The sequence below is a fragment of the Aquarana catesbeiana genome, linkage group LG10 (assembly GCF_042186555.1).
Source record: "Aquarana catesbeiana isolate 2022-GZ linkage group LG10, ASM4218655v1, whole genome shotgun sequence".
In the NCBI taxonomy this organism is placed as follows: domain Eukaryota; kingdom Metazoa; phylum Chordata; class Amphibia; order Anura; family Ranidae; genus Aquarana; species Aquarana catesbeiana.
In genome coordinates, this window is record NC_133333.1 from 20845553 (window position 1) to 20860451 (window position 14899).

Sequence of the window (14899 nt, forward strand, 5' to 3'; positions counted from 1 at the left end):
ATACACGTGTGTAGAAAAAAGGCAGTCTTCATAGAATAAACCAACGATCTTCTAATGGAGTAGCACCAACATATTCCCCTCTGAACTAAATGGAAGGCTTTAGATCTCCTTTTGGTAGCTAGATATTAAACCAAGTATACTCCAGTATGCATATGCACCTCAAGATCGTGGTACGTAGGGAATAAAAAGAAAACGCTCATTGCGCAATCTCCATAAACAAGGATGATTTATTGAAAAGATAAAAAACACTCACATTTAGTAAGAAGGTAACAGCAGTGTGAAGAGTCCAGCGCTTCTAACCACAAAGATGGCCACCGTGTCACCGTCCCACCACGTCCTGCGTCGCCAGTCTCTATCATCGCCCAACGTTTCGTCATCAACATGCGTCTTCAGGGGCGTCCCTGAAGAGGGGAATTTGTTGGTGCTACTCCATTAGAAGATCGTTGGTTTATTCTATGAAGACTGCCTTTTTTCTACACACGTGTATAACCCATACACTGATGGTAAGGGTCAGTTTGTTTGGGTGTTGGTGACGGTGTTTTCATCTCTCTTCTGTGTCTCCTTTCAATATGGATCTCGCTGATTAGAGTATTATTTCTTCCTGACGGAGAGGACTTTTGTTTGACCATATTTATTTTGGTTCTTATTGGGACATTTTTACATTAATATTTTTAGTGCTGCACCATTCCTATTGTATATAAAATGCACTTTTTATCTTTCAAAAAGTGTTTCCCAGCGCTAAACCTTTCATCCAAATTCTAAATCGCTGCATTTGTAAATATTAAAAGCCAATATAAGGGAATAGTAGTGGTAAAAAAAAATCCCTTGTGGATTTAATGAACCTTTTTTTTTTTAATTAATTCTCCTTTAAGGGGGTGTGGCAGGGGGTGTGTCTTATGCCTACATAGTTTTGCTAGTAGGTGTCCCTCATTCCCATCTCAAAATGTTGGGAGGTGTGCAAATACCAGTCTTCTGCCCCCTACACACTGTTTGATTTTCCTATGGAAAATGTTCGATGGGACCTTGTTGTCGGAAATTCCGACCGTGTGTAGGCTCCATCGGACATTTTCCATCAGAATTTCCATCACACAAAATTTGAGATCTGGATCTCGAATTTTCCCGACAACAAAATCCGTTGTCAGAAATTCCCATCGTGTGTACACAATTCCGACGCACAAAGTGCCACGCATGCTCAGAATCAAGCAGAAGAGCCGCACTGGCTATTGAACTTCGTTTTTCTCGGCTCATCGTACGTGTTGTATGTCACCGCATTCTTGACGTTCGGAATTTCCAACCCAATGTGTGTGACCGTGTGTATGCAAGACAAATTTGAGCCAACATCCATCGGAAAAAATCCATGGATTTTGTTGTCGGAATGTGCGATTGTGTGTACGCGGCATAAATCTGCAGTTGGGATTTGTTGGGCTTCTGGTGTGCCCCTCCACCTTTAAGGAGAAATGGGCTCCAACCATATCTACTCTTCTATCTATCGCTATATATCCTCTAACATGGACACTCTCAAAAATTAGGGCTGGGACCGCAATATACAGGACGACCTTAACGAGACAGTGCAGCCTTTGCATATATTTGTAAATGTTTTGCAAATAAAACCTCCATTTTAATGCAAAGAATTGACAGTGTAGTTTGTTTTGATTTTTTTTTGGAGGGGGGGGTTAAGTGCGCTGGGAAACTTTTGTCTTGTTTGTTAAAAGATTGCTATAAATTGAGATGGTTGCCATTTTGGTTTCACATTACAGTGTCCATAGGTGTGTGCAGGGGGTGTGCCATGTTTGCCTGGGCACACCCTAATCTCTACTGGCATTGCCGATTACCCCTACTGCCTGGGCTCCCCCCCCCGTTTTGGCCCCCCTCCCTACCCCGCAGTGCTGCTGGCTTCCCTCCTGTTTCAGGGAAAGGGGCTAGGAATTATGTAATTTACTTCCCCCTTTCTTTTCTAAATGTACACTTTGAACACACTCACTCACTATGTTCATTTATAACTGAGGCATAGTAAACTGCCCCCCCTGTACAAAAAAAGCATCCCCTCCCCCATGTTAAGGGCATGTGGCCGCTCCTCCCCCCTTTCCTGACCTGCCAGGCTGCATGCCCAGATAAAGGTCTGGTATGGATTTGGGGGGGGGGGGGCACGCCGTTTTTTTTTTTTTTTTATTTGGCGCGGGGTTCCCCTCCAAATCATACCAGTCCCGAAGGGCCAAACATGTTATACTTACCTCTTATGTGCAGTTGGTTTTGCACAGTGCAGCACAGATCCTCCTCGTCTCGGGTCCCTTTTTGCTGCTCCTGGCCCTTCACTCCTATCGAGTGCCCCCACAGCCAGCAGCTTCCTATGGGGGGGCACCCGAGCCGAGTCAGAGCTCTGTGTATCCATTCAGACACGGAGCCCTGACCCAGTCCTGCCCCCTCTCTCCCCTAATTGGCTGAGTGACTTTGATTGACAGCCACAGGAGCCAATGGCGCTGCTGCTGTGTCTCAGTGAATCAGGAGGAGTGTACTTAGACATTTGTGGACATTGCTGGAGAGAGATGGGGCTCATGTAATTAATTAGGGGGGGTGCAGGGGGGGGGGGGCTTCTACACAGAAAAGGTTTTTTTATCTTAATGCATAGAATGCTTTAAGGTAAAAAAACCTTCTGCCTTATAACTCCTTTAAGGGGACCCCCTGGGCACTACATTTAATGGAATTTTCCATTTTTAATGTTGCACTTTAGGCATAATTAAAATCACTGTTCATGAAAAAAACGATTGCTTTTAACAAAAAAAAAATATATATATATATATATATCAGGGGCGGACTGACAACTCATGGGGCCCCCGGGCAATAGGAGATTATGGGGCCCCCGGGCAATAGGAGATTATGGGGCCCCCCAGGCAATATGAGATTATGGGGCCCCCAGGCAATAGATTATGGGGCCACACAGTTTACACACACACTCATACAGTATAAGCACACAGACACACAATATACACACACACAGTATAAATAGGACTGGAGAGGCGGGGCAGCTATAATCTTGGGATTTTTAAAAAAACACAGATTTTTACAAACTGTCCCTGGTTTTATTGAGGCTGGCAACCCTGATGGGGCCCCTTAGTGGTAGTGGCATGGGGCCCTCGGTCAGTGCCCGAGTGCCCGAATGGTCAGTCCGCCCCTGATATATATATATATATATATATATATATATATATATATATATATATATATATATATATATATATATATATATATATACATGTCCTCCAGGGCTGTACCCGGGCCCCTATACCCCTTTTATGGGCAATTACTTGCAAATAAGCCTTCAAAATGGGGTTCACCGTTCGGGTTAGAACTATTCCCCTGTTCGGGAGTTCTGCTGAGAACCAAACAGGGGGGTGTTTAGCCCATGTTTAATATACAGTGTGTATATATATATATATATATATACATACACACAGTATTTCACAAAAGTGAGTACACCTCTCACATTTTTGTAAATATTTTATTCTATCTTTTCATGTGACAACACTGAAGAAATGACACCTTGCTACAATGTAAAGTAGTGAGTGTACAGCTTGCATAACAGTGTAAATTTGCTGCCCCTCAAAATAACTCAACACACAGCACGTGCTCAGCGTCATATCCAGAGGGTGTCTTTGGGAAATAGACGTACGAGTGCTGCCAGCATTGCTGCAGAGGTTGAAGGGGTGGGGGGTCAGCCTGTCAGTGCTCAGACCATACGCCGCACACTGCATCAAATTGGTTTGCATGGCTGTCATCCCAGAAGGAAGCCTCTTCTAAGGATGATGTACAAGAAAGCCTGCAAACAGTTTGCTGAAGACAAGCAGACTAAGGACATGGATTACTGGAACCATGTCCTCTGGTCTGATGAGACCAAGATAAAACTTATTTGGTTCAGATGGTGTCAAGCATGTGTGGCAGCAACCAGGTGAGGAGTACAAAGACAAGTGTGTCTTGTCTACAGTCAAGCATGTTGGTGGGAGTGTCATGTCTGGGGCTGCATGAGTGCTGCCGGCACTGGGGGGCTACAGTTCATTGAGGGAACCATGAATGCCAACATGTACTGTGACATACTGAAGCAGAGCATGATCCCCTCCCTTCAGAGACTGGGCTGCAGGGCAGTATTCCAACATGATAATGACCCCAAACACACCTCCAGGACAACCACTGCCTTACGAAAGAAGCTGAGGGTAAAGGTGATGGACTGGCCAAGCATGTCTCCAGACCTAAATCCTATTGAGCATCTGTGGGGCATCCTCAAATGGAAGGTGGAGGAGCGCAAGGTCTCTAACACCCACCAGCTCCGTGATGTCGTCATGGAGGAGGGGAAGAGGACTCCAGTGGCAACCTGTGAAGCTCTGGTGAACTCCATGCCCAAGAGGGTTAAGGCGGTGCTGAAAAATAATGATGGCCACACAAAATTTTAACACTTTGGGCCCAGTTTGGACATTTTCACTTAGGGGTGTACTCACTTTTGTTGCCAGCGGTTTAGACATTAATGGCTGTGTGTTGAGTTATTTTGAGGGGACAGCAAATTTACACTGTTATACAAGATGTACACTCACTGCTTTACATTGTAGCAAAGTGTCATTTCTTCAGACCCCATTCACACAGGGACGACTTGTCAGGCAACCTAGTCGCCTGACAAGTCGCCTCCCGTTCTGTGCTATGGAGCCGTTCTAAGGGGAGCGACGCAAGTCGCTCCGACTTAGAAAAAGGTTCCTGTACGACTTCGGGGGCGACTTGGGGCGACTTGCATAGACTTCTATACAGAAGTCGTTTTGCAAGTCGCCCGGGCAGTCGTTTGCAGGTCGCTGAGGCGACCTGCAAGTCGTGTTGCCCCTGTGTGAATGGGGTCTAAGTGTTGTCACATGAAAAATTAGAATAGAATATTTATAAAAATGTGAGGGGTGTACTCACTTTTGTGAGATACTGTATGCGTGTGTGTGTATATATATATATATATATATATATATATATATATATATTTTATTATTATACAGGATTTATATAGCGCCAACAGTTTGCCCAGCGCTTTACAACATGAGGGCAGACATTAGTTACATTACAATTTGTTACAATAGGAATCAGAGGGCCCTGCTCGTTAGAGCTTACAATCTACACATACCAGTATATATATGCGTATTCTGTTTCTAACCTTCTCTACAGGGGGGGGGGGGGTTGTGAAAGACAAGGGTGCTTTTTCACTATCTTAGGGGCTCTGATTGAGGAAGAAGGAAGTCAATGAATGTCCTCCTTCCCTCTCAGTTCTCCAGCGACAAGAGATATATGTCACCAGCATGCCAAGAAAATATAAGGGTCCAAAGCAGTGGGAGAACTATCAGGGTTGCAAAGGTTGTCTTGCCACCGGGCCCTGGTGTTCTGCCACTGTGGGGTTCCCCGGCCTCCTCTTGCTGTCCTGCCCCTGCTATTGACAGCGCTGGTCTGGCATCTCTTGGAATTTACGGGCTGGTTCTCCTGTCCTAAGGAGTTTTTTCAGTAACTGAGAGTCCTGGTGGAGTCCTTCCTGCAACTTGTTCTTCTCCCTGCCAATGAGGATGCAGGGGAAGGAGCAGATCGGGCGGCCGTGGTTATGTGAGCGCTCGCATTATGCAGTGTCAGCGAGCAGAGGGAGGGGGGTGGAATCCCCTGCAGGAGCTGACTGGGGACGCTCTCCCTCTCAATAGAGACTGTGTTACTCCAGCGGCGGCCCGAGTAAGATGCAACGCATCCGATATGAATGCAAACAAAAAAACATTGCCTTTTTTGTAAAAAAAAAAATGGTGGGGCACAGCATAATTTTGGGGGGGGGGGGGGTCAGTGCCCCCTCTGGCCCCCTCCTAGGAATGCCATTGAATCTAAGGTCCCTAACTCACATTCATATACTAGGAACAATTTTGGACAGAAGCCAATTAACCTACCAGCATGTTTTTGGAGAGTGGGAGGAAAGCCACGCAGTCACAGGGAGAACATGCAAACTCCAGGCAGGTAGTGTCGGTAGTGGTTGGGATTCGAACCAGCGACCCTTTTTACTGCTAGGCGAGAGTGCTACCCACTACACCACTGTGCCGCCCACTTTTTTTTTAAGCCAAACCTGGAAACTTTTAGCGGCACACAGTTTTTTTTTTTTTTGCTTTAGTATATAAAGGATTGTAACAAAAACAAACATTTTCTGATACTTGGGGACTTCAACCTCTGGGCAAACTCTACCCAAGACCCTATCGCGACCGCCTGCATTAACCAACTGGAAGAACTAGGTCTTCGACAACTGATAAATGCTCCCACGCATGGTTCAGGACACACTCTAGACCTCATCTTCGAACAGAATATGGACATCAACATATTTGACAACACACCGCTTCCATGGACGGACCACCACGCTATCAAGTTTAAAATCACCACCGACACCACCCTTCAAAAACAGAAACATATAACAACAACACATTGGAACAGATCTCAGAAGAAACTACACTCCGAACTCTTCAAAACCACTTTATCAAACAAAATACCATTGTTAAACTCAAACTTCTCAACGGAACAAACACTCAACTTCCTAAACAAGGCACTACTACAAACAGCAGACTTAGTGGCGCCAAAACGCAGAACACTCATCCGCAAAAAAAACTCCAGATGGTTTAATGACACCCTCACACTACTGAAACAAGAACGTAGAAGAGCTGAAAGGGCATGGAGAAGAAATCCTACCAAGGAAAACCATACAAAATACAAAGTACTCACTGTGAATTACCACAAAGCAATCTTCCAAGCCAAAAAAGAACATTTTTCAAACACCATCTCAACTGCCTTAAACCGACCGCGGGAACTCTTCAAAATAGTCGCCCAATCAATGAAATCTACCTGCTTAGAGCCCCCAGCAAACGATACTCAAAAACTCTGTAATGAGCTATCAAAGTTCTTCATCGACAAAATCGACAATATTCGGAAATCAATTCACCACAAAAAAACAACTCACCCACAGCAAGAAGAGGATATCGACACAAACATCACAAAACCACCAGATCTCGCTTTAACACCAATCTCCACTGACACGACTAGAAACATCATGAGAAGTCTTCGAGACAGCACATCTCCAAATGACATAATCCCCACAAAACTCCTGAAAGAGTGTTCCGACATTCTGGCCCCTACTATAACACACCTCATAAATCAGTCATTCAAAGAGGGGATTGTGCCAACCACTCTCAAGCAAGGTATCATCAAACCCCTACTAAAGAAACCCAATCTCGACCCTAAGGACCCCAACTACCGCAGACCAATAACAAGCCTCAACACCATCTCCAAGATTATGGAGAAAGCGGTAGTACAACAGCTACAGCGCCACATGGACACACACCAACTCCTGGATCCTCTGCAATCAGGCTTTCGCCCAGGACATGGCACAGAAACAGCACTTCTCAAAATATGGGATGATGCCCTCGAAGCAGCAGATGACGGAGAATCATGTCTCTTGGTACTATTAGACCTCAGTGCAGCATTTGACACAGTGGACCACAACACTCTACTCGCCCGCCTCACAGAAGTAGCAGGAGTCACAGACTCTGGGCTAAAATGGTTTGCATCCTTCTTAGAGAATCGCTCTCAGATAGTGAAACTTGGAGCATTCACCTCTGAAAGCCGGGCAATCTCCTGTGGAGTCCCGCAGGGTTCACCCTTATCACCAGTCCTTTTCAACATCTATATCCGCCCACTCCTCAAAATCATCAGAAAATCGGACCTCTCCTTCCACTCATATGCTGATGACACCCAACTGTACCTTTGCATCACCGGACAAAAAGACCACCATCAACAACTAGAAAAATGCCTCACTATGATAGCCGTTAGCTCCCTCAAACTCAACGGATCAAAAACAGAACTTCTTCTCCTACACGCTAACCAAAATGCCAAAAACAAGGTTCTGTGGACACCTCCCACCATCTTAGGACAGACCATCTCTCCGAGCACCAAAGTCAAGAGTCTCGGAGTTATCTTTGACTCAGAAATGACAATGGATGCACAAATAGGATCGGTAGTCAGTGGATCCCACCATCTTCTCCGCCTGTTACGTAGACTTATCCCCTTCATCCCAGAGGAGGACAAAGCAGCAGTAGTTGGAACAATCATCAATTCCCGACTCGATTACACTAACCCGCTCTATATAGGATTACCCCAATATCAGCTTGCGCGCTTACAACTCATCCAAAATACGGCGGCAAGACTGTTAACAGGAAAAAAACCCTGGTCAATTTCCCCATCCCTGAGGAGCCTACACTGGCTAACTGTAAAGAATCGGATCACATTCAAGACCCTCTGCCTCACCCACAAATGCATACAAGGAAACGCGCCTCAATACCTTCGAGAGAAAATAAAACACTACACACCCAATCGCAATCTTCGATCATCTAACCAAAACCTCCTTCTCATTCCCAAATACCGCTACAAAGCAAAGGGAGAACGTAGGTTAGCAGTCCAAGGACCTATGGAACGCACTTCCGCCCCACATCCGCATGGAAGAAAACCATCTGGCTTTCAGGAAAAAACTCAAGACCTTCCTCTTCTAGAAGCTGTCAACACCAACGCATTAACGCCTTGAGGCGATTCAGTTCGCATTTGCAGCGCTCTATAAATTTTTCATTCATTCGTTCATTCAACACACCTGGGATACCTTTGGGCATGCCAGAGAGAATATTAATGTAGCATACATAATGCCCCCTTCCCCTCCTGTCAGGTCCTGTTCTGAGCCACATTCCTGTCTGAATAATGTGCCCGGGTTTCAGGCTGACTGAAACCTGGACACATATTTCAAAATCAAAACCCAGACTGTCCGGGTGAATCCCGGATAGGTGCCAACCCTAAGTCAGTTTCATAAATGGTTAATGATTTAAAGAGAGCTGTAATCATCAGCAGGGCTGCTGATAAGGTAGTATTGGGTCCCATCAGGTCAAAAGGGGGACCCAGGCACCAGTGGCGTAGCGTGGGTTGTCAGCACCCGGGGCAAGGCAAGTAATTTGCGCCCCTCCCCCCCCAACCTGCGGACTTTTAGCTATCCCTGAGTCCCTTCAAATACAATAGTACTGACCTAACTGATTCCTATACTGACCACTACACTACATTGTCCACTACACTCACCACTATACTATACTGACCACTATACTGACCACTATACTATACTGTCCACTATATTACACTGACCACTATACTGACCACCATACTACACTGTCCACTATACTGACCACCATACTACACTGTCCACTATACTGACCACTATACTAACCACTATACTATACTACACTGTCCACTATACTACACTGTCCACTATACTACACTGTCCACCATACTACACTGAATGAATGATTTGTCAAGCGCAGCAAATGCGAACTGAATCGCCTCAAGGCGCTGAGATACATTCTCCGTTGTCAGCTTGTTAGAAGAGGAAGGTCTTTCCACTTCTAACAAGCTGTCCACACTGTCCACTATACTACACTATACTGACCACCATACTACACTGTCCACTATACTACACTGTCCACTATACTATCCACTACACTAACCACTACACTGTTCACTATACTACACTGTCCACTATACTACACTATACTGACCACCATACTACACTGACCACTATACTACACTGTCCACTATACTACACTATACTGACCACCATACTACACTGTCCACTATACTACACTACACTGACCACTATACTACACTATCCACTATACTACACTACACTGACCACCATACTACACTGTCCACTATACTACACTGTCCACTATACTACACTGTCCACTATACTACACTATACTGTCCACTATACTACACTGTCCACTATACTATCCACTACACTGTCTACTATACTACACTGTCCACTATACTACACTGTCCACTATACTACACTGACCACTATACTACACTGTCCACTATACTACACTGTCCACTATACTATCCACTACACTGTCTACTATACTACACTGTCCACTATACTACACTGACCACTATACTACACTGTCCACTATACTACACTGACCACTATACTACACTGACCACTATACTACACTATACTGACCACCATACTACACTGACCACTATACTACACTGACCACTATACTACACTATACTGACCACCATACTACACTGACCACTATACTACACTGTCCACTATACTACACTGTCCACTATACTACACTGACCACTATACTACACTGACCACTATACTACACTATACTGACCACCATACTACACTGACCACTATACTACACTGACCACTATACTACACTATACTGACCACCATACTACACTGACCACTATACTACACTGTCCACTATACTACACTATACTGACCACCATACTACACTGTCCACTATACTACACTACACTGACCACCATACTAAACTGTCCACTATACTATACTGTCCACTACACTAACCACTACACTACACTGTCCACTATACTACACTATACTGACCGCCATACTACACTGTCCACCACACTACACTGACCTCCATACTAAACTACACTATACTGATCACTATACTACACTGTCCACTATACTACACTAACCACTATACTGACCACCATACTACACTGACCACCATACTACACTGACCACTATACTGTCCACTACACTAACCACCATACTACACTACACTGACCTCCATACTATACTACACTACACTGTCCTGCCTACAGTCTCTCTCTCTCTCGCCCCCCCCCCCCCCGGCCAGTAACAAGACTCTCACTCACCTTCTTCTCCTGGCTGCATCGATCCGGAGGAGGAGAACACAGCGGCGGCTCACATTCTTCTCTCCCCTGCGCTCTGCTTGCTGCCATGTTCAGTGTCCAACGCCCTGTGATTGGGCGTATGGGGGTCATGTGCAGAGGCAGGACTTCAGGAGCGATCGAGGACAGGCCAGCCCTTCGCCTCACATGACCCTCATACACCCAATCACAGGGCGCCGGACACTTAACATGGCGGCCGGAGCGCGGGGACACAGAATTAGAAATTAGGAGGAGGCAGCCAGTGACACATACTTGCGTCCCCCTAAATCTCGCGCCCGGGGCCACGGCACCCCCTGCATCCCCCACGCTACGCCACTGCCAGGCACCCGCGGAGCAGGAGGGCCAGCTGTACTGTTTTATTGCAGACACTGATCCTCTTCTACCTTCCCCTGCAACGCTGGCAGCTTTTCCCTCCAGCTGCACTGCAGGGGATTGGTTCTAGCACATGCACCCCTCCCATATGCTGCCTGGGCCCTCCTGTGGGCCCCTTTCCTTGCAGTGCTCCCGGCTTCCCTCCTCTCCTGCCGTCAGCTGCTGCGGGCACACGGGGGGGGGGGGGGGGGGGGCGGGGGTTCGGCAAGAAAAGAGTGGGGGAAGATGGCAGTAAATATATGATTTATTGGCCCCTTCCGTTCCTGAACGCACACAGTAAGTGATTGGTACCAATCACTCCTGTGTCCATTCATCCCTGAAGCATAGTAAACTGTGTTTACTGTGCTTCAGCTTGTGAATGAGCAATAAGCTTCAGAGCTCTTCTATTTCATTAATCTTTGCACCTGAGGCCGCAAAGTCAGTGACTGATAAATCTATGATGTTCTCAGACACTTCCGGCCGGAGGGGAGGGGGCAGAGTACCTTTTAGGTAGGCTGTATGGAGCCCCGTGATTTCTAACAGCAGCCCTGATCTTAAGGATTGCTGCTCATCTCAGTTTTATAAGGCCCCTTTCACACGGGGAAGATCAGTTTTGACGGACTCCGCTTGCTCAGCAGGGGGGGATCGCTCCACTGATGCCCGCTGAGCAGGCAGATGACAGGTCCAACTCCGCTGACATTGCAGAGACGGACCTATCAGAGCCCTGCTCTCCTCTATGGGGAGATTATATGAAAACGGCCCGCCTGTCCATTTTCAATCGATTCGATCCGCTGGACGGATGGCGAACGTATCACCATACATCTGTTTTGAGCAGATCTTGTCGGATGGGATGGCAGGCGGGTGGCAGCGGACACACATCCGCTGACATCCGCCTCCCCATAGAAGTCAATGGATCGGCCTGAAAAAACGGACAGGCGGCTCGATCGTGTAAAAGGGGCCTAAAAGGACTCCTAAGTCGTTGTTTATTATTGTTGCAGATAATGATACTTTTTTTTTTTACTTGTAGGTATCATTGCTTCAAAATCATATGTGATGTCCTGTACACCGCAGAACCAGTGTGACATGAGAGGAAGTATGAGCCTTCCCCACAATGTGAGAGTGAAGATGGGGACATCGTGTTGTGAAACTGATGGATGCATCCCGACTCTTCCTTCCTGTAAGTGACTATCTGCTGTTTTCTTATACACAGTTAAATACACATATAAGGCTATTTTTACTTGCCATTTGTACTCCTGTCCATCCAATTCTGAGATTTACACAGCTCTTCCACACAGCACAGTCCTCATATTTTCAGTCCAATGAGAGCACCAAACTCTCATTGAGGGGGTTGTGAGCAATTCAATTAGCTGAAATGTTTCACTAGATTTAGTGTAATCAGTGCCAGGACTTGGTGATCTTGAGACCAGGGCGAACATGCCAAATTGGGACCCCCCCAAGATGTATGAGCTTTGTGTGTCGGTGAAAATCCCCTCCCTCAAAAAAATAAAATAAAAAGCGAGCACTAATCTGTATACTCATCCCCTAAGCATAAATGCCCCCTTTCCCAGTACAAGTCCCCCCCCCAAAAAAAAAAAACCTCCTAGCACAAATCCTCTCCCCCTCAAATTTTCCCTACAAGCACAAATCCTTTCCAAATTCCACCCTTCCAACACAAATCCCCCCCAACCCCCCATCCTAGCACATACCCTCCCCACAAATTTCCCCTCCTAGCACAACCCCCCCCCCCCCAAATCACCACTCCTAGCACACCTCCCCAAATTTGCCCTCCTAGAACAATTCTTACCCCCCCTGCGGCTCCCCAAATTCCCCTTCTCAACACAAATACCCTCCCCCAATCTCCTTTTGGTGCCCCCCACCTTACATGATGCCATAGCGGCTAGGGAAGCATCCTTCCTGCCAACCCCTTGTCCTCACCTCCTGCCCCTATTCCGCCCTCCTAGCACTAATATTCTTCCCCCATCTCCCTCCCAACACAAACCCCCCAAATCACCACTTCTAGCGCACCTCCCCAAATTTGCGCTCCTAGAACAATTTTTCTTCCCCTGCCGCTCCCCAAATTCCCCTTCTCAACACAAATACACTCTCCCAATCTCCTTTTGGTCCTCCCCACAACACATGATACCATAGCACCCAGGGAAGCATCCTTCCTGCCCACCCCTTGTCCTCACCTCCTGCCCCTATCCTCCTGCCCCGATTCTGCCCTCCTAGCACTAATATTCTTCCCCCATCTCCCTCCCAACACAAACCCCCCAAATCCTCCCTCCTAGCACAAATCCTCTTCCCCCATCCCCCTCCCAACACAACCCTCCCCCCCAAATCACCACTCCTAGCGCACCGCCCCAAATTTGCCCTCCTAGAACAATTCTTACCACCTGCTGCTCCCTAAACTCCCTTTCTCGACACAAATACCCTCCCCCCAATTTCCTTGTGGTGCCCCCCACCCCCCACCTCACATGATACCACAGCACCCAGGGCAGCATCCCTCCTGCCCATCCCTTGTCCTCACCTCCTGCCCCCATCCACAGGAATCAATATTTCAGGAACTGTGCAATTGAAGTCCATTTTTAGTTGACCATGGTACCATTTACTTTGACCTCTGAGAAGGTTATTGTGGGAGTTTTCCATGAGTGAAGTATTGTTTGGTCACACTAAATATAAAGCTGACAAGCTAAATTGCTGCCCTGGGAATGTCATAGATGGGTCTGTTTATTAGTACTGAATTCATTAAATTATAGACCCCTATCCATAGCCATTGCGCCTCCTTCCTTGCCAACATTATCTGAATCCATTTGATGAGTAGTCTGGAATTTACTTAGTTCATATGTAGTACGAGAGGAAGACATCATCGTCATCATCATCATCATCATCATCATCATCATCATCATCATCATCAATTTTTTAGGAGTTTTCTAACAGTAAGATATTGGTATTTTTTTTGGCAATGGAGGCCCAGATCTGAGTGACAAACTCAACCAGGACATGGGCTTTTAGAGGGGACTTCAGGGTAGCCTCTTGTCTACTGACAATGGGCCCTGACTTTTAAAGGGGGCTCTAGTCTTTGAGAGGTGTGTGCCCCGGGGGACCTTTGAAGTGGTTTTGCTTTGAATTTGGGTCTACGTCTCCCCGAAAAACACACAGACTCTGGGAACCGAGGACCTGGATACAGATTTGGGGTCTCTGTGGCCAAACCAGCAATGACTACTTCACCCCCCGCCATACTCAGAACAGATGTTACTATAATCAGCTCAAAACAACCTAACGCCGGTGTCTGCTGCTGTTATGTGTAATCTGTTTATTAAAGTAGTTCTAAAGACAGAAGGGTTTTTTTTATCATAATGCATTCTATGCATTAAGATTAAAAAACCTTCTGTGTGTCCCTCCTGATTCACTGAGAAACAGCAGCGGCCCCAATGGCTCCCACTGCTGTCAATAAAAGTCAGTTAACCAATGAGGAAATAGAGGAGGCGGGGCCAAACCACGGCTGGACTCGGGTGCCCCCATAGCAAGCTGCCTGCTTTGGGGGCTCCTGGCAGGAGGGAGGGGCTAGGAGCGCCGGCGGGGCACCCGAGAAGAAGAGGATCCAGGCTACTCTGTGCAAAACCACTGCACAGAGCAGGTAAGTATAACATGTTTTTACTTTTAAAGAAAAAAAAAACAAGACTTTAGTATCACTTTAAAGTATCTTTCACCTCATTTTATAATTCCCCATTGTGTGCCTTCTAGGTGTGAATCCCCA

General features: G+C 46.5%; 1 protein-coding gene across 1 annotated transcript in view; it reads left to right on the forward strand.

Annotated features, from left to right (window-relative positions):
- LOC141110430 (phospholipase A2 inhibitor 25 kDa subunit-like) overlaps positions 1-14899 on the forward strand; it is a 56708-nt gene that overhangs the window by 17257 nt on the left and 24552 nt on the right. The window contains exon 3 of the mRNA XM_073601775.1: positions 12170-12319. Coding sequence (XP_073457876.1) covers positions 12170-12319 — 150 coding nt within the window. The remainder of the gene's footprint in view (positions 1-12169; positions 12320-14899) is intronic.